Source organism: Aspergillus campestris, assembly GCF_002847485.1.
Source record: "Aspergillus campestris IBT 28561 chromosome Unknown P168scaffold_3, whole genome shotgun sequence".
Taxonomy (NCBI): domain Eukaryota; kingdom Fungi; phylum Ascomycota; class Eurotiomycetes; order Eurotiales; family Aspergillaceae; genus Aspergillus; species Aspergillus campestris.
In genome coordinates this window covers 1,644,165-1,661,904 of record NW_020194338.1, presented here as the reverse complement: position 1 = coordinate 1,661,904, position 17,740 = coordinate 1,644,165, and the positions used below count along the sequence as shown (strand labels likewise).

General features: G+C 51.8%; 4 protein-coding genes across 4 annotated transcripts; 2 read left to right on the top strand and 2 right to left on the bottom strand.

The window, feature by feature from the left end:
* Window positions 1-261: 261 nt before the first annotated feature.
* Window positions 262-2,410, bottom strand: P168DRAFT_249568 (uncharacterized protein; the record flags this gene model as incomplete). The annotated part of the gene is made up of 4 exons (XM_024834174.1): window positions 262-1,049; window positions 1,329-1,942; window positions 2,007-2,261; window positions 2,323-2,410. 4 exons carry the CDS (start codon window positions 2,408-2,410, stop codon window positions 393-395), a joined length of 1,614 nt encoding a protein of 537 aa, XP_024695322.1. The 3' UTR covers window positions 262-392.
* A 2,419-nt stretch (window positions 2,411-4,829) lies between these two features.
* P168DRAFT_325559 (MFS general substrate transporter) lies at window positions 4,830-7,378 on the bottom strand (the record flags this gene model as incomplete). Its single annotated transcript, XM_024841019.1, has 15 exons — window positions 4,830-5,326; window positions 5,403-5,522; window positions 5,572-5,646; window positions 5,705-5,844; window positions 5,897-5,984; window positions 6,040-6,093; window positions 6,142-6,196; window positions 6,252-6,421; window positions 6,477-6,514; window positions 6,574-6,639; window positions 6,688-6,765; window positions 6,813-6,859; window positions 6,908-6,935; window positions 6,989-7,082; window positions 7,159-7,378. 15 exons carry the CDS (start codon window positions 7,376-7,378, stop codon window positions 5,214-5,216), a joined length of 1,386 nt encoding a protein of 461 aa, XP_024695321.1. The 3' UTR covers window positions 4,830-5,213.
* Window positions 7,379-7,523: 145 nt separating this feature from the next.
* P168DRAFT_265414 (putative CECR1 family adenosine deaminase) lies at window positions 7,524-9,636 on the top strand. The gene is made up of 2 exons (XM_024834913.1): window positions 7,524-7,833; window positions 7,895-9,636. The coding sequence occupies exons 1-2, from the start codon at window positions 7,710-7,712 to the stop codon at window positions 9,445-9,447; spliced, it is 1,677 nt and encodes a 558-aa protein (XP_024695320.1). The 5' UTR covers window positions 7,524-7,709; the 3' UTR covers window positions 9,448-9,636.
* A 641-nt stretch (window positions 9,637-10,277) lies between these two features.
* Window positions 10,278-16,869, top strand: atg2 (putative autophagy regulatory protein Atg2; the record flags this gene model as incomplete). Its single annotated transcript, XM_024835850.1, has 4 exons — window positions 10,278-10,439; window positions 10,549-15,822; window positions 15,869-16,795; window positions 16,852-16,869. The coding sequence occupies 4 exons, from the start codon at window positions 10,278-10,280 to the stop codon at window positions 16,867-16,869; spliced, it is 6,381 nt and encodes a 2,126-aa protein (XP_024695319.1).
* Window positions 16,870-17,740: the final 871 nt, after the last annotated feature.

Sequence of the window (17,740 nt, the reverse complement as noted above, 5' to 3'; positions counted from 1 at the left end):
ATATCGTCTGGAATAGTGAAAGTGGTATGGCGAGATTGTCTAGGTGTTCTATCAATGTCTTCTCGGTATTCTATACAAGGTAAACAGTTGGAAGTGGTGGTTGCCAAATGGAGTTGTAGTTCTACCTGAATATTTATTGGCTTCAAGATAGAAATCAAATGTTTATAGAATATTCATTGCGTTTATGTGCCCAGTTCTATACCAATCTATGGAAATGAAAAGCCACAATGTTAAACCAATCACTCGAGGAAACTCCATCCCATCAAAACAAAATCAATAAAACTCAAGAAATACATAAAAGCTCGTGTGCAGGGGTATGTATGTGCAAGGGTCAAGGAGATACATTATAAACAATAAGGGAGTAAACCAGAATAGTAGGGGCAGAAGCCAGGCTAGTGTCTCGATCCAGCAACGCAGTCACCCCCGCCCCACATGGCCTTGACGGCAGCGCTCCAGGTAGTCGCGGGGTGGAGGACGTTCTCAATGGTGTAGAACAGACGGCAGTGAGCAGGCTGGTAGACGAACTGGAGCGGCATCTCGCTGTCCTTGTCGTTGCGGTGGAAGCCGTCGCGCAGGTTGAGACGCATCTCCTGCATGTTGAGCGGGCTAATCTTGGCGGGCGTCAAGGCTTCCAGGTCCTTGATCTCGTCGGCAGAGAGAACACCCACGCTTAATTTGGCGTGCTGGAGCGCGGCGATCATCACCTGTTGGATCATGGGGTGTATGGCGGCCTGGGTGCCGCGCGTGCCGCCCATGGCCTGCATGGGGCCGTACTGGGGGCGGCCGCCGAAGGCGATCGTCTTGACGCCTTCGTTTTGCATCATCTGGGTGAACATGGGGCATGCGGAGCTGCAGGCGCCGTCTGTGAGAATGAGGATGTCCTCTGGGGCGAAGGGGGGTTTGTCGTGCGCGAGTTTGATCCCGCCGTAGCCTTGGATTGGGTTGGCTTTGGTGGAGAGGGCGTCGAGGTCCAAGGAGGAGGGGGAGGTCATGTTTGTGCCGAGGATGTTGTGCGGGCCGTAGAACTTCTTGAGGGTGAGGTCGCCGGACTGGTCTGGGTTGGTGTGGCCGGCGAAGCCAGCCTCGATGGCTTGGGCGTATAACAGGGAGTCCTTGGGTAAGGCGTAGATAACCTTTTCGACGAGATAGAGGGCGTCGTGGGCGCGGAAGCGCGATGAGAGGTAGGGGGTCTTGTTGGGGAAGAAGGCCTTGAAGAGGCCCGCGGCGTATTGCAAATCACCGCCCGGGTTGGATGTCATGTCGACGACGATCTTCTTCTTGTTGGCCTTGACGGCCTTTGAGATGAATTCATTGACCAATTTGGAGACGGTCGACGTCACCTTTTCCACCTCCCTGATGCTGAAGGTGGGTACGCTCAGCACAGCGACGTCCTTCAGCTCGGGCTCGTCCAGCAGGTAGCCGGACAGCAGGTTGTTGTGATCACGGACGGCAGCCTTGGGGTAGTTGGTCGGCGGCTTGGTGGCGGCAGAGGTGGAGCTCGGCTTAGGTGTTGATGTCGGCGTGGATATCGGCGTGGATGTCGGCGTAGACGTCGGCGTAGACGTCGGGGTCCGCGACGCGGCGGCAGAGCTGCTCGACTGCTGGGGCAAACACACGGCCTCGTAGAACTCCTTGCCGTCGGCGTAGTTGAATTCGCCCTTAACTACAGCGTTCACCTTGGCTTTGGTAGTTGTTCCGTTGGCGTGGTCCAGGATGAACTCATTCGCGCCAGGCCACAAGCCATCCTGATTGGTGGCGAATCCGCCCTCGGGGTTACCGTTATACCGAGCAAAGGAATGAAAGAGCCCGTTGTAACGAGCATCGGCATCCTGGTAGCGTCTTTTGTCCGCCGCGTCATTCAAGTGTTTGTTAACGTCGGCGCCGTTGATCTTTACGACGGGAGAGACAGCGTTGGGCTTCTCTTCAAGAACCTGGGCATCATCTGAAAGTCGTCTGTCAGCGTGCTTGCTTCCTTCCTCTATCGATGTTTAGAGTGGACGACATACTCATCGTATAGACTTGAGGCAGCTCGAGGCCGTCGGACGAGACGGAGACGAGTTGCTGATCCACCTGGAAGGAAAAGATACCTGTGGAGCAAGGGATGACAGAGAGATGGCCCTCGTTGGCTGAGTTGAAGTGCTCCATGATGGCATTGTCGAACTCGTACTGGCCGGTAAAGTCGTCAGCGCGCGCCTGTTGTTGGATATAATCCAGGCCTCCCCATAGATCCACGGGAGCGCCCAGGTAGCTCGTCGGCGGGTCTGCAGATGAACAACGATTAGAGGGGACCTCCCACGGCTTGAGGCTTGGGGAACCACGTACTCTCCATAACATCGACAGTCGACTGCCATTGCAGATACTTCCTCAGATCGTCCACGAATGCCACGGCTTTCTTGCTTTCAAAGGGCATCGATAAGAGGCAATTACGTGCTAGTGCACCAGGAACTTTGGGTTTGGAGTCTACCCCGAGTCAGCGATACCCCAAGATCATCCTCCATCACGGTCACTCACCGTTGGATTTGACAGCCTTCGCATATTGCTTCGAGACTTGTGCGCACGGAGAGTCGGTCGACTGAAAGCCTTGAGGCGCCGCAGCGACGAGGGCGCCTCCCGTGAGGGCGAGAAGCAGGGATGATTTTGTGAACATGGTACGAGGGTAATGAGGGCTGATCTGGTTGGCTTGAACAGAATCCCATCTACAACGGGGATCACCCCATTTTATCCTCGCCGTCGGACTCGAGCGAGTCAGTACCATCCCCCTTGGTTACCATGATCCCGCTGCCCAGCCTACCTGGGGCATTGGAGTCTGGGGCGGAGTGCACAAGGCTATGATAGTGCTGACACTCGGCGATGGCTTGGTCGACGGACCGATCCACTCGATATGACGATCGTTCCCAGTGACCCTCCATACTCCGTCTTTGCCGCCAATCGGGATCCCAGGTGCCGATTTTGGCCCCATCGCCAGGGTTGGAGAAAGCCAACACTACTCCATAGATACAGCCTCAAGACGCCAATGTAGACGAGCTCACCAATGGCCTGGCCTTCTAAACTGGGTCCGAGAAACTCGTAGTCAACGAGTCAGTCATTGCCTTGAACGTTGGGGCAGTGAAGGATTCATTCTTACTCATCCCGAATCTCACTGCCTATGTTTAGCGCGAATTCTGACGACGCAGCCAGTCATCGTCTTCATCGGCAGACACTAGGCATAACTATACTCTCCGAGGAGTAGGGCCGGGAGCGGCCCACCGCACCCCGCCGATCTGAACCCTTAATCCCTCACTAGGCTCCACCGGCTTCGGGAGTCCACCTGATGCCCACTTGCCCAGGTGATGCCAAGGACGTGCCCGAACAACGCGTTTTGACCATCATTAAAGTGGCTTTGTTGTGACTTGGTATATTTTTATATCACGGACGGTGGAAATGGCTCAGTCTGATCCAAACAACGAGCGTTGAAGCTACAGGCCGCGAATTCATGATCCTATACTGAGAATAGGGGGTTGGGCGGCGACGCTAGAAGACAGGGCAGGAAATTAAGTTCTTACTCTGTTGTAGTGGCTTGTTCGATGCAACAGTTGCCTGAACTTTTCCTGCTTCAATATTAAGTAGCGTATGGAAAGCAATGGATGGTCAATCCTTAACGAGATTTGGAAACCATGGCAAGTTAGAATGCGATGTGTCAAGAGAGTTGGACCTGTAGAACTACAATGCGGATAATTAACAGTGCTGTCAGGTGACTTCTTCAACCACATATCATACATCTGATATGAGGCTCGATAGTGTCGTTGCCTGGAGCTTGCTACTCAATCCTACTTTGAACTAAAAAAATCACGCATATTGTCAACATCCAATATCATGGTTCAATATATACAGACAGCGTAACCATAACACGAATATGCACCCGCATCAATCAACCAAGCAGCCAGCTGCTCCAAATTGACCCCGCGGGGGAAGGCCACTCGGACGAAGAAATAATTGAGCATAGGATCTCAACCAGTGGAACAATGCAAACAACCCGCCGAAAAATGCATTCCAGAATGCCAAGAAATCAATCCGAATCCACCATTGCATCATATCACATAGCCGAGTAAACTCCGAAGTGCGCCCGGAACGGAAAAGTAAAGAAAGGGAAAGAAAAGTAAAGAACGAAGGTGGTGAGGCCGTCACAATCCGATGAGACTCAGACGCTCATTGCGGTCGGTAGGTATCGAGAGCCCGTTGCAAGTCCTGGACGTTGTCTTTGTCGCCGTAGGCGTCCATCAGCTGCTGGTTCCGACGCAGCCGCTCCTGTTCCGCCTCGGCGTATTGGCATTGACTCTGGACTTGGGTGGTGTAATAGTTGGAGATTCCGAAGCCTGATCAATAAAAAATTAGGTGTGAGTTCAATAAAATTGTATCCATTTGTTCGGGGGGGTTCGGGTGTCACGGAGCGAGCGGATGAATGTATAGCCGCTGGACTCTATAGGGGAAAACGTACCAATACCGATCATAGCCACAGCAGGGAGATACCTATTCAATTTCCCGTAAGCCATTGTTTATTGATGAATATTTCATCCAGCTTTTCAAACTGATTCAGATGAAAGGTCACGTACCATTTGGCGATTCTGCCCCTGAAGGGCGCGGTAACGGTCGGACCTCGGATAAAGGGCCGGTGGCTTGTGGGGGGCGTGGTGGAGAGTTGCATGACGTAGCGGAACTTTGTAGGAAGCTGTTGTTGTCCGAACAGAAGTTTTTTGTATAGGGTTGGAAATATATCTCAGATGGGGTCAAAAGAAGGTGAGGTGAGAAAGGAGGCGATTATAAGAAAGAAGAGGTGGAATGATGTAGGGAGAGAACAAGACTTATGGTTGTCCAAAGTGTCCAGTGGAGAAGAAGCGGGCAGTGACGAGAGTGGCCTGACATGCTTGGGTTTCTGCCTGGAACGTCGGTTAAAACCTGGGGGTGGAGCCTTAGTCCGCCAATCGCACCAGCGGATCACATCATCGTCATCACCACTCAGCCACAATCCATGAGGATATTCTGCAGTTCACTGGTTGGATGATGCATGTTCTGGATCTTCATTTGCATACTGTTTGTTTAGACGGTGTGCTGTGTATATATCTCATCTGATATCGCATGGATTGTTGTATCCTGCTACTAATCTGTAGTGTCATACACACCCAGATTGTAAGTATATATATACTAGCAAGCGGCTGCTACTTCCACCAGTCTCACCATTACTTCTCCACAATCCCATTCTCTTCATCCACTCTCTCTGACGTAGTGTATTCGACGTGCTCAATAGGGACATGGTCCCTAATCACTAGCCAGGTAGGAAAGACAGCGATACCTGAATATTCAATACACGTTAGTCCATGCTCTTTCCCCTTCCCATCCACAGAACACCAGAGGGTTATGTAACACACCAAGTAAGATCGTATTAACAGCGAGAGGAACCCTCCCTCCCGTCCAGCTCTGAGTATTGAGGCCGAACGATACCGCCTGCGCGAAACTCTCCTGTCCGCGCAAGATACCGGTGAGTCGTGCTACGCGCGTCAGTGATGTACATCGCCAAATATAGAAAGTTTCACGTACACAGCTCAGAGATATTATCTGTCATCGTGGAGACCAGATAGTAGAGAAGATTCTGCAGCGCCTGCTGGGAGAAATCTATAGTTGTGTCAATGGGGATCGGCGGGTTTAGGTCCTCGGATTGTCGAGTACGTACCCCAGAGCAGAATCACAAAGAACCCTTCGGTGAAGCCCGGATCAGTCCAGTCCAGGGAAGGCGGGTTGACAGTGTATTTTTCTTGGATGACCCAGCCGTACACCCAAGCGGCAATGTGGAGGAGGACCACGTAGTAGAAACTGGGGGTCTCAGCGCTATTCTAATTTCCATACTCGATGGCTGGCTACATACCTGTACATGAGCCGCTTTTTGGTCGATATCTTCTGGTAGTCGAGGAATCGGCTGATAATTCCAGAGGATATCAGGTTTGCAAAGTTACCTTTGCTGAGATTAGCATACCACATCAGAGTTCATCTACGGAGTTGAAGACTCACTGACAAACCCGATCAGGGCACGGGCTCGAACACCAAAGTAGTACGTTTGAAAATCTTCATCACGTCAGTTATGCTCATCATTAGCTGAGAAGTTGAACATGCTTTTGCTGTACTGGTTGAAGTATGCTGCCCAGAAGACCGGCAGAAGCAGGAGAACCTGTGCTCGTCAGATTGGCTCGGCTAGGTACCTTAGTTAGGTATGAGAAACTTACCTCCTTACGACGACTGAGTTTCCAAAGTGCACGCATCTCCTTTCGCCATGAATCTTCCCGAATAACAACCACCTTGCTTCCATCGCTGCGTTGGGCCTTTTCAGGCGGCGATAAGAAAATAGCCAGAGGCGCAGCAAGACATTGAAGGGCAACGAAAATTAGATACGTCTCTGGGCGTATGTTAGAAATATTCCATCTTAGAGAGGTAGTAGGATGAAGACAAACCGGAACCAATCTTCCCCTTGCTCTTCGAACCGGTATCACTGTCACACGATTAGTGGAATTGTTCAATGTCGACTGTTTCCGCGTATCTCGGTCTCACTTGTTCAGTCCCAATACAATCGCACCACCCAGCAAAGGTCCGCCAGTACGGAACCAAAGCCATATACTGTGCATAGTCAGTCATGTCCTAGGATGTGATTGTAAGTATACCCACTTCATGTATCTGCCTCGCTTGGATGGCTCCGGATAGCCCAGTGCAACAGCACCCTCCGAGGCCCAGAAGAGTCCGGCCCTGCTGTCTTTAACACGAATTCAACCATTTTCGGACTTTAAACTTACGATAATCCACAAGCCACCGATCCCACGAGGACAAACCAGACATTTCCCTATAAAGAATCAGCACTGTTCAACTGCACAGGTTGCGGGAGCAATACATAGCGGTTATTCGTATATAACGCAGCGCTACTCTGTCATCAGCTTCAACAAAATCTGGTATCAAGTATGCTAGCACGCACGAATAAATTGGATATCCGATAGCTCCCAGCAACAGCGTCCAGTTCAGTCCGATCCGATTCGCAATTGGCCCTCCAAGGAGACACAAGAATCCCACTTTCAACGCAACAGTTAGCTTCTTTGGACACTACTATACTGCCATATCTAGCAAACGATCGGTGTCATAGCATACTCAGGCCAAAAACAAGCGAATTCGCAGCATTGATCAAGAAGGGCGATTGGGCACCTCCGGCACCCAGGGAGTTCATGGCATTCCACAGCCCAGGGGCCATGAAGCCTACTCCGCCAATAACGAAGGCATTGAAAAGTGTAGTGCGATACCATGTTCGATTTTCCGTAGACGACGGTGTACTCTCGACTGATACCGTGGCTGAGGCATCTTGTTTTCCCATGGCGAAAGCAGTCTATTCTTGATATTTCAATCGGACAACTATTGATACAAGTACATCTATGTCAACATCACCGCCATACGTTTGATAAAATCTTCATCATCCATCCCACAACCAATTTTTCATCTCTTGGTATTATGGCGTGCTCCCAAAGAGCATGTTCTATGCTTAAACGGTGTTGGTGTACACCGTGCAGACCCAGAATGCCACTGCTATGTGGGGCAGTTCCGGTAGTTGAATCGGTTTGGGCCGCCCGCCCCACCTAGACTCACCACCACCCGCCCAGCTTAATCGTGATCCATGCTTGATTTGCGCGCGAAAGTGCCGGTCTGAAATGGAACAGAAAGACATTGAATGGGAGCTGGAAGAAGGGATTCCTCAGCTCGAGGACCCTTTTATCCAGCAATATCTGAAGGGTCGAGACTCGTTGATCTCGGAGGAACAGAAACAGCGTCACGGTCTGTGCGATCCGCTTCTTCGATTGACTTTGGTTTCTAGAGCTGACGCCGGTGGGTTTAGATGCCAATTTCCGTAAGGCCCTGACGCCCATGGCTGCCCGGGCTTGCGAAGTTGTGGCCCGGATCCGCGATCAAGAGTATAGGCAGATGTTGGCAAAGCACAGGGATGGATTAGACGATTTGTCCAATCCAGCGGAAACCTCTCGGCTCTGGAAGGTTGTGCAGAGATTACCCAAAGGCTCTCTATTGCATATATATTTGCATGCAGCGGTTGATATCGAGTTTATCATCAACGAGGCACTGGCCACGCCGGGACTCCACATTTGTGCCTCCCGGCCATTCGCTCAGGAGGAAGACTACAAAAACGTCCCTTTCCACTTCCGCTACGCGACTAAACGTGCTAGTGGGTCAGGGGCTCGACCAAATATATGGACGCGAGCATACAATCCCGGCGATCTGGTCCCTGTCTCAGAAGCGGCAACTTTGTTTCCTGATGGCGGAGAAACCGGGTTTCGTCGTTGGATTCAACAGCGGTGCATCAGCACGCAACATGAATCGGGTCAGTCAACAGTAACTGACAAAATTACGACGCTTTCAGAAGAGTCCCTTCCCATTCTCAGCTCCCTTCTCAGCTACGAGCCGATTCTGCGCTCGTGTCTGCGTCGCATTTTCAAGCAGCTTGCAGCCGATAACATCCGATACGCGGAATTTCGAAACGTGTTTAGCGCACCGTTCACACTCGAAGGAGGGAACACCCCCGAAGACGGATACACAGCATGGTGCCGAGTTTTCCAAGAAGAAGTCGAGCAGTTCAAAGGCACAGACGAAGGACAGAGCTTTCACGGTGCGCGGGTCATATGGGCAACGCTACGATCCCTGCCCACGAAGCAACTCGTACAAAACATGCAAGAGTGTGTTTTGGCAAAGCTGGACGTGCCGGGCGTCATCTGTGGGTACGATATCGCCGGACCTGAGGACGGAGGCAAGGCCCTTGTGGAGCTCGTTCCACTGCTGTTTTATTTCCGCAAGCTATGTGCCGAAGAGGGTGTTGTCATCCCGTTCCTGTTTCATGCTGGGGGATGCTTTGGAGATGACGACACCGTGGACCGCAACCTATTCGATGCTATATTGCTGGGCACGCGCAGGATAGGCCAGGGGTCCTCGCTTCATCGACACCCACTGCTCGTCGACCTCGTCAAGGAGAAGAAGATTCTTATCGAAAGCTGTCTACACTCCCACGGGACACTCGATGTTGAAGACGCGATCCAGTCTCGTTCACTCCTAACCCTCTTATCGCGCGGCGTCCCCGTGGCATTGTGCAGCGATACTCCGGGTGCATACGGGCAAAACGCCAATACGTTGACACCGGAGTACTGGACCGCCCTCCAGGGGCTCGAGGGTCTCGGATTGACGGGGATTGCGATGATGATGGAAAACTCTATCCGGTGGAGCTGCTACGAAGACCAAACACCCTCGGAGTGGCTCTCTGGAATTCGCGAAGGGGTTACTGGGAACGGAGTAAAGGCGTCTCGATTACGCGAGTGGTACGAAGAGTTTGAAAAGTTCTGCGAATGGATCTTGGAGGAGTTTCCAGAGCTCGATCTTGACGACTGATTCTCTATCAATCAATTGCTGTCCTGTTGTTGAACATCCCTGTTGGGCCCATCCATGCATGCGTAGTGTTTACGGGGATATGCTGAGTAATAATGCATACAACTGCATGAGGCTTTCCTGTCTAGTAACTATCAAGTGATACCTACCGATCGGAATTCGATAGTAGTGATATTAGCAAGCGAGAGATACTTTCAGATAAATGAATAAATTGAAAGAATGTTAATATCCCATTGAAAAGGCCAACCGTATACATGGGAATGGGTGGCTATCCACGGTACTATGACGTATGCATTCCGGGTGGAGTAATCCTTGCTGGGTTTGGTCATTATGACCGGGTTTATACTCATTTGTACTAATTATGCCCCCAGAGGTGCCTGAACCACCGGGCCAGTAAAAACAATCACTCCAGATTCTACCTAATCCTTCAAAATCTGACCTAGTTATCCCTGAAGTTTTGTTCTCTATTCCCCGTATAGAATATCCACAGAAGATCAGTCCGCTTATCTGATATCAAACGTGGCCAAGTCAAGAGGCTGCACGTGTGAGTTGGTCGGGTTGCTTGCGGAGCTCCACCTGACAATTGCGGTTGATCCTCCATAACCGCTTCGATCGCCGTCACCCGTTCATCAACCCCATCTTCCCCCCTCAGCAGCAGTCTGCTTGGAACTAGGTTCCGGCTGCAAGCAAAGTTTTCCTGCCCTCTGGGCTTCTCAGCTTGATCTTCTATTATTTTATCTCATCTAAGTCTTCCTCTTTCTCGTATTATGTCCCTACTCCGATGACCGCTGCGATCGTCAAATGAGCCCCGGTCGGCTCAAGCTGTCTTCAACATGGCTTACTTTTTGCCTGCGTACTTCCAAAAACAGGCGATCAGATATGTTTTGTCGCGGCTAGAGCTTTTCGATGCAGAGACGCTAGATCTGGAACGTCTGGGCCTCTGTTGGGGACAGAGGAGCTCGGTGGAGCTGCGTGATGTTGGCCTGAGGCTGGAGGTAAGTGAATGAACAGCCCGACGGTGGCCCCTCATAGCCACCCCACCTAAACCCTTGATTATGCTTCAAATCTCGACAAGGTTGCTAAACACCATCCGCCCTTCGGTAGAAACTTGCCACTCTCCTGCATCTGCCACCCTCGAGCAAGCTCCTCAGCGCACGCGTCCGCTTTTTGAAACTCACCGTCCCCGCCGATATACGGTCCAGTGGCATCGTCTGCCAAGCTAGCGGGATCGATATTCACTTACGACTGCTGCCAGAAGAAGAATGCCATGCAGGTAAAGATGGCCAAGGGACGTCGCGAAGAGGTCCTGGTCCGGACAACATCCTTCCCAACCCCGCCGACTTGGCGGAATCGTTCCTCGAGGCCGAACCGAAAGAGGAGAAGGAGGAAGTGCAGGCCGCGATCTACTCTCAATCCCAGATTCTTCAACGGACGACATCATCTCTCAGTGACGATGATGAAGATGAGCTAGGATTGGGAAATGAAGGCGTTTCGTTGCCCACGTTCGTGGCCGACTTTCTCCAAGGTGTTGCCGATCGTCTACAGATCCAGGTGGATGACATATCGGTGCGGATCGATATGGAGACGAAACAGGAGGGGATGTCAAAACGTCAACCCGAAGACAAACCCGATCTGATCGCTGCGCTCCTGACTGTGCGTCAAGTCTGCGTCGAGGGGGTGTCTGTCTCCGATGAGGTCCCGTCGAAGAAAGGGAAGCGACTGGTGTCGCTTTCTGATATTAACATCGCGTTGATCTCGGAGCCGGTGGTTTTCTCGAACTATTCCAGATTCAACGCTCCTCCAGAATCGCCTTCCACTCCCACGCAATCGAGACCGAGCCAGCCCCCGAGCAGATACCCCTCTCCTCCGCCCGTCGATTCGTCCTCCTCGAGTGTCGCCCTGGCGATGACGAAATCGACGATCTTTGAAAACCCCGGGGCCGTTGTAGGACCTGTATCCAGACCGGGCGATGCACCGGAAATGGAAGCCTCTACCTACACTTATGACGGTCGATTCTCGGACGCTGATACGGAAGAAGACCACCCGCCCTACGGCTACCTCGAAGATTCGCAAACCCTCTCTGATGATGAAAGACTTTTAGACAACCCCGATTATCTCGACTCGGTAATCGACACGCAACTTCACGATGAAGATATTGAAGGGTCCACAGATCTTTTGCTCCAGGATGAACAGCAGCTATTGAGAAGCGGCGATACACCACGCCCTCGGAGTCCTGGCCCGCAGTTCTCAGAATCAATACCTTATCGCGACCAAGCTGGAGCGCCAATCCCCACGCCACACCTCCTGGATACGGGGTCCGATGGCTTGTCAAGTAGTAGCCGCCGCGACCAGCACGACCTAGAAATGCGATCAAGCTTCCCTCGGGCTCCGTTACTCGACATGTATCCGGACGAACCACCCTATCGGGACAATGCGGATCTGCGGACATCACATATCACTTCACCTCCTTCTGAAGCCTCGAGTTCGGATTCCGCCCAGGAGAATTACCGGGATGCGGAGCTTTCTGAGTCGAGATTATTCTCCCACGAACAGGCTCAGAGCATGTACATGAGCGCCATTAGCCAGGCATCTACAGCGAAGAGCTTTATGCCGAATATTCCCGGTGCCTGGGACACTCCGGAGACCACGATCGCAAGGGATACAGTTGCAAGCGGGCGCTCTGGAGCTACAGGCGACGGGGCTCACGACAGGGACTCTGCAAACGACCAGGATGATGAAACCATGATCTCAACCCCAAAGCTCGGTGCTCAGTCTGAACCCCGATTGTCACAGAGCCAGCTCTCTGATCACTCTGATGCAGCAGGATCAGATCCGACCGACAGGGGGTCTGCCAGGTCTGCACCGACTTTAGAAAAGTCGGACGTTGCCAAACGGCTTTTCCATGTTGATCATATATCCGTATGGATTCCTTCCCGTGATGGCGATGACAGTGAACCGGATGAGAAAGAAACACCCTACGCTCACCCCAGAACGAGGGCAGATAGTTTGCGGGATTCGACGATCCATATGCAGGACTCTACAGTGGAGGGAGATCTGTTATCATCTAGATCCCATGCCATCGCGCGACCCCGGAATGACTCCACGGCCTCATCGGTTTTACCCGGAAGCCCTCTACACCATGGCGGCAACGAGCGCGAGCGCAAAATGGACGAAAGCCAAGTGGCAGTCGAGGTAGGCTCGGTGGGCATACAGTTTGACATTGCCACCGGATGGCTTGTTGCCAAAGTGGGACAACGGCTCTTGGCCACCTTCAACCCCGGTGATGCTCCAAGCAAAAAGCCGCCAGCTGAACAAACCTCAAGCAAGCAAGCTTTCCGTCTCGTCCTCAACCAACTATCTATCAAGTTTGTGGAACACGTGCCAGGGCAAGCATGCCCGTCCCATGAATCGGGATTGCAGTCCCCCGTCTTTTTTGGTTTACTACATGAAGATGTCCTTCTGCAGGCTAAGGCGTCTGGATTGGAGGCTGACTTCTTGTCGACCGCGGACACCACCAAATTTCGCTTGGATGTATCAAAATTCTCTCTCGGATTCGCTTCGGAGGACCTGATATCTTTCAACGAGGATTTGAAAATGCGAGAATCGACAAGAGACGTTCTCTCGCCAATGCATGGTGATATCTCTCTTTCGCTGACCAAATCGTCGGAGGCGGCCCGGGTGAACTTCACGACACTTCCGCTGCACCTTAATGTCAATATCCAGCGTTTAGAAGAATTGATCGGGTGGTTCGGTGGACTCAGTACCATCCTTGAACTTGGAAGTTCCATTTCATCTGTCTCGGCTGCGAAACCGCCGAGAAGCGAACCAAATAAACCCCGACGGGGCGTGCACTTTGAGTCTACACCCCCGCCTGCAGTGAGGTCTGAAAGTCGATCTGTTCCGTGGAAGATGAATTCTCGCATCGGCGGTGTGGCAGTTGATATAGTCGGAGAGACGCATTATCTCAAGCTACGGACTTCCGCTGTGAAAACAGTCAGTCGATACGAAGGAATTGGTGTCCAGATCGACAAAGTCAAAGTCAGCGGGCCGATACCTTTGGGTGGTTTCAAGGACGCGCCGGCCAAGATTAACATGGGCAATGTTCGAGTAGAATTCCTCTACGCCCCCAAGGAAGCTGATTTAGATCGCCTGCTCTCGCTCATCACGCCGTCTCAGGACAAATATGACGAGGACGATGACATTATGGTGGACACCTTGTTGAAGCAGCGAAGGCAGGGTTCCGTGCTAAGGCCCACTGTTGCCGAAGCAAAGCTTGTTATCAACCGTACCTCGGAATTAGAAGCTCTTGTACAACTCGGCGAGGAGCTAGGTCGGCTTTCTAACGTCGCCAAGTACCTACCCGAAGATGATCGCCCGGGGATCTTGATTCTTCCTTTAATTCGGGACTTCGAGGCTCGTGTGCAAGTCGGTGGAAAAGTGGGCAATATTGCCATTAGCATGAAAAACGCGGAGGCTGCTCATATCAGTATCCCGTCGCTCATAGCTGCCCAGGTGGGATCTATCAACTTTATCAGAAATGGCCACGAAGAGTTGCTGGGAGAAGCACTTCCGTCGAGCCCGATGCATGATCCAACTGCCACTGAGCATCCAATGTTGATGGCTCGGTTTATCGCTGATGAAATGGAGCCTACTATCAAGATCAAGTTGCATCGCCTGCGTGCAGAATACACGATTCCTTCCATCATGGCGGTCCTCGGGCTGGGTGACGACGTAACAACCGGCGATGTGGCTGTCAACATGGCGAATTCCCTAGCTAATGTTGCCGAGATACAGCATCCACAACGTCGGTCTTCGTCTCCTATGAGCCCAGGAAGTCCGAAAGATCACCAAAAGCCCATCAAGCTAGCAATGACTCTTCGGGACTGTGTTCTTGGACTCAATCCTCGAGGCACTCCTGCCAAGGGATTGTTGGTGTTAACGAGTGCTAAATTTTCAGGTTCCATTCATGATTCCGTTGCTTCGGAAGCTGTATTGGACCTACGCAAAGCATCGATCATGGTGATCGACGACATCCAAAACATCGAAACTACGGGCAACGTACGTCAAGGGAACTGGAGTGACCAGGGCAACGCCGTCCAATCTTTCATGGACCAGGGGTTTGTTCCGGTTTCCACAATATCATCAGCAACGGCAACTGTCAGGATCATGCAGCTGAGTGACGATGGAACGAAATCACTAGATGTGGAGCTAAAGGATGATTTGTTGATCCTTGAGACATGTGCTGATTCCACCCAAACCCTCATCAGCATAGTGAATGGTCTACAGCCCCCTACCCCTCCCAGCACAGAGACAAAATACCGGACAGAGGTCCTCCCACTTCAGGACATGCTGGCTTCGTTTTCTGGAGATGCGTTTACGATGGACCAGTCCCCGGATCACGAAACCTCTCAACCGGTAGCTGGGTCTGATGAAGATTCTCCCAAAAGAGACACCATCGATGACGAACTGGAGTATGTCAGTGATTTCTACCCTGTGACTCACGGACCTGGACACGAGTCTATTCCCGAGGGTATGGTGGGTTCGGGGACGAACGATCTTCTAGACAGCTTCCATTCGCAGTACTACGTGTCGTCTAGCATCTCCGACCTTGAATTCCAAGATGATCATTTTGCGAAAAAGTCTGCCGTTGGAGGGACAGCACACCGGTGGGATTCAACGCGGAACACCTATGGCCTCTCCGACGACTCCAAACTCCAGAAAAGTCCCCTGAGGATCAGAGTTCGCGATGCTCACGTCATTTGGAATTTGTTTGACGGGTACGACTGGCAGCGAACTAGGGACACGATATCGAAAGCCGTAAAGGATGTGGAGCGCAAGGCAACGGAGCGGCGTGCGAGGTCTGGAAGCCGGGCATCGCCAGGCTTCGAGGAGGAGGAGGAATCCGTTATTGGAGACTGCCTTTTCAACTCTATATATATTGGCATTCCCGCCAACAAGGATCCGCGAGAACTCCGCAGTGATATCAACCGAAATATCGACGACCTCGTCAGTGAGACCGGAAGCTACGCCACCACAACCACCGTCACAGGAGCTACGGCACGCCAAAGCCAGCCCCCTTTGTCTCGCAAGAAATTGCGCTTGTCGCGGAGCAAATACCATAAGATGACTTTTGAACTCAAAGGCATCTGTGCGGATCTGGTGGTCTTCCCGCCTAACTCGGGAGAGACACAAAGCTCTTTGGATGTCCGAGTGAAAGATTTGGTCATCTTTGACCATGTGCCTACGTCGACGTGGAAGAAGTTTGCTACGTATATGCAAGAAGCTGGAGAAAAGGAGAGCGGTACGAGCATGGTACATATAGAGTTACTGACGGTGCGCCCTGTTCCTGAACTAGCGGCCTCCGAGATCGTGTTGAAGGTAAAAACTCGTTCACGCTTGCGTTGACTTTTCTGACTTTCTCAAGGCCACTCTTCTCCCCCTTCGACTGCACGTCGATCAAGACGCTCTGGACTTCATATGTCGGTTCTTTGAGTTCCGGGACGAGTCAGCGCCTGAACCCAGCGCCCCGGGCGATATTCCGTTCCTCCAACGGGTTGAGGTGAACTCAATACCCGTCAAGCTCGACTTCAAGCCCAAAAGAGTCGACTATGCCGGCCTTCGCTCCGGGCGCACAACTGAATTCATGAATTTCTTCGTCCTGGACGGGGCGGATATGGTCATGCGACACGTCATCATCTACGGTGTATCGGGCTTCGATAAGATGGGGCAAACGCTCAATGATATCTGGATGCCCGACATCAAGCGGAATCAGCTCCCCGGTGTGCTTGCCGGGCTGGCTCCTATCCGATCGCTCGTCAACGTTGGCGGTGGCATGAAAGACCTCGTAGTGGTCCCCATGCGGGAATACCGCAAGGACGGGCGCATCGTCCGAAGCATCCAGAAGGGCGCACTCTCATTTGCGAAAACCACTTCGAACGAGCTAGTCAAGCTAGGCGCGAAGCTCGCCATCGGAACCCAAACCGTCCTACAGGGCGCAGAAGACCTCCTCACCACTCCCGCCCCCGTGGTGAACCTAGAAGAAGGCCAGCTCGACGAGGAAGAAGCCAAGAAGATCTCGCCCTACGCGGACCAGCCAATTGGGGTTGTACAGGGCCTGCGAGGCGCCTTCCGCGGGCTGGAGCGTGACCTGGTCCTAGCCCGCGATGCGATCGTGGCCGTTCCTGGCGAAGTGGTCGAAAGTGGAAGTGCCAGCGCGGCGGCCAAGGCTGTGTGGAAGCGCACTCCAACTGTCATCCTTCGACCGGCCATCGGAGTCTCCAAAGCCGTGGGCAAAACGTTACTGGGTGCTGGGAATACATTGGACCCGAGCAATCGGCAGAAGATGGAGGATGTAAGTTTGTTTCCTGGAATGACGCTGCCACTTGGACTCAGCTGACGTTGATACAGAAATACAAACGACATTGAAAGTCGGCCGCGTATATTTCGTAGTCCACCGTGGACATCTTGGTGGATCATATTTTGTTCTCTACACACACGCACACACACGCATATTACCTCTCACCCTCTCGCCAAAATCTCTTACTTTTCTTTTTCTGTTCCAGATTAACTACTCGGGCCACGAAATGACCCGTTACATACTCGTCACGAGCTCCAGCACGCAGGCCGGTAGCTGACACCGCGATTTTACCTCGCGACTAACACTAACACATGACGATAACATGACTGTGCTACGACTACCCATGGATGGTGTTTGGTTAATCAATTTCAAGCGTGGGATACCTGGGAAAGATTTGCTACCTACCTTACTGCGTTCTGAGTTTTGATTCCCATTGGCAGAATGTATATCCGTGATGAAACAGCGATTGCTTTTTTTATCTTTTTCTTTATCTATTTTTTTTTTCCTTTTCATTTTCTATATTTCTCTTTTTGTTCTTGGTCTCTCTTTCCCTCCCTGTGACATAGTTAGATCCCTAGCGAGCTTGGATATCAAGTGTGATTTGAATGAATTTTCCACATTTCATCTCATCTAGGTAGCCTACAGAGGAAAGACTCGAGGCTAATATGTAGCTTACCTACCAATCATCTCAAAACAGATGAAACCCGAATCACAGTTATACATCTCAGCAGTCACTATAGATCGTGTACACATGGCACGAGTAGTCGACCATACGTAGCCAGGTAGATAGAAAGGAAACAAGGCTACCCATCCCAAACAAAGCTAATTCGTTTGACCCATTGTCAGCGCCTCTTGTGACAGGGCATCCCCATTGATTGATTGAATGAAGGACTTCCCGTGCTGCTATATTTAGCCCCGTGCTGTTTGTTGTTGTTGTAT

Coding starts and splice junctions, on each gene's coding strand:
- P168DRAFT_265414 (XM_024834913.1), top strand. CDS start 7,710: ATGGAACAGAAAGACATTGAATGGGAGCTGGAAGAAGGGATTCCTCAG. Junction 7,834..7,894: donor GGAACAGAAACAGCGTCACG/GTCTGTGCGATC, acceptor CGGTGGGTTTAG/ATGCCAATTTCCGTAAGGCC.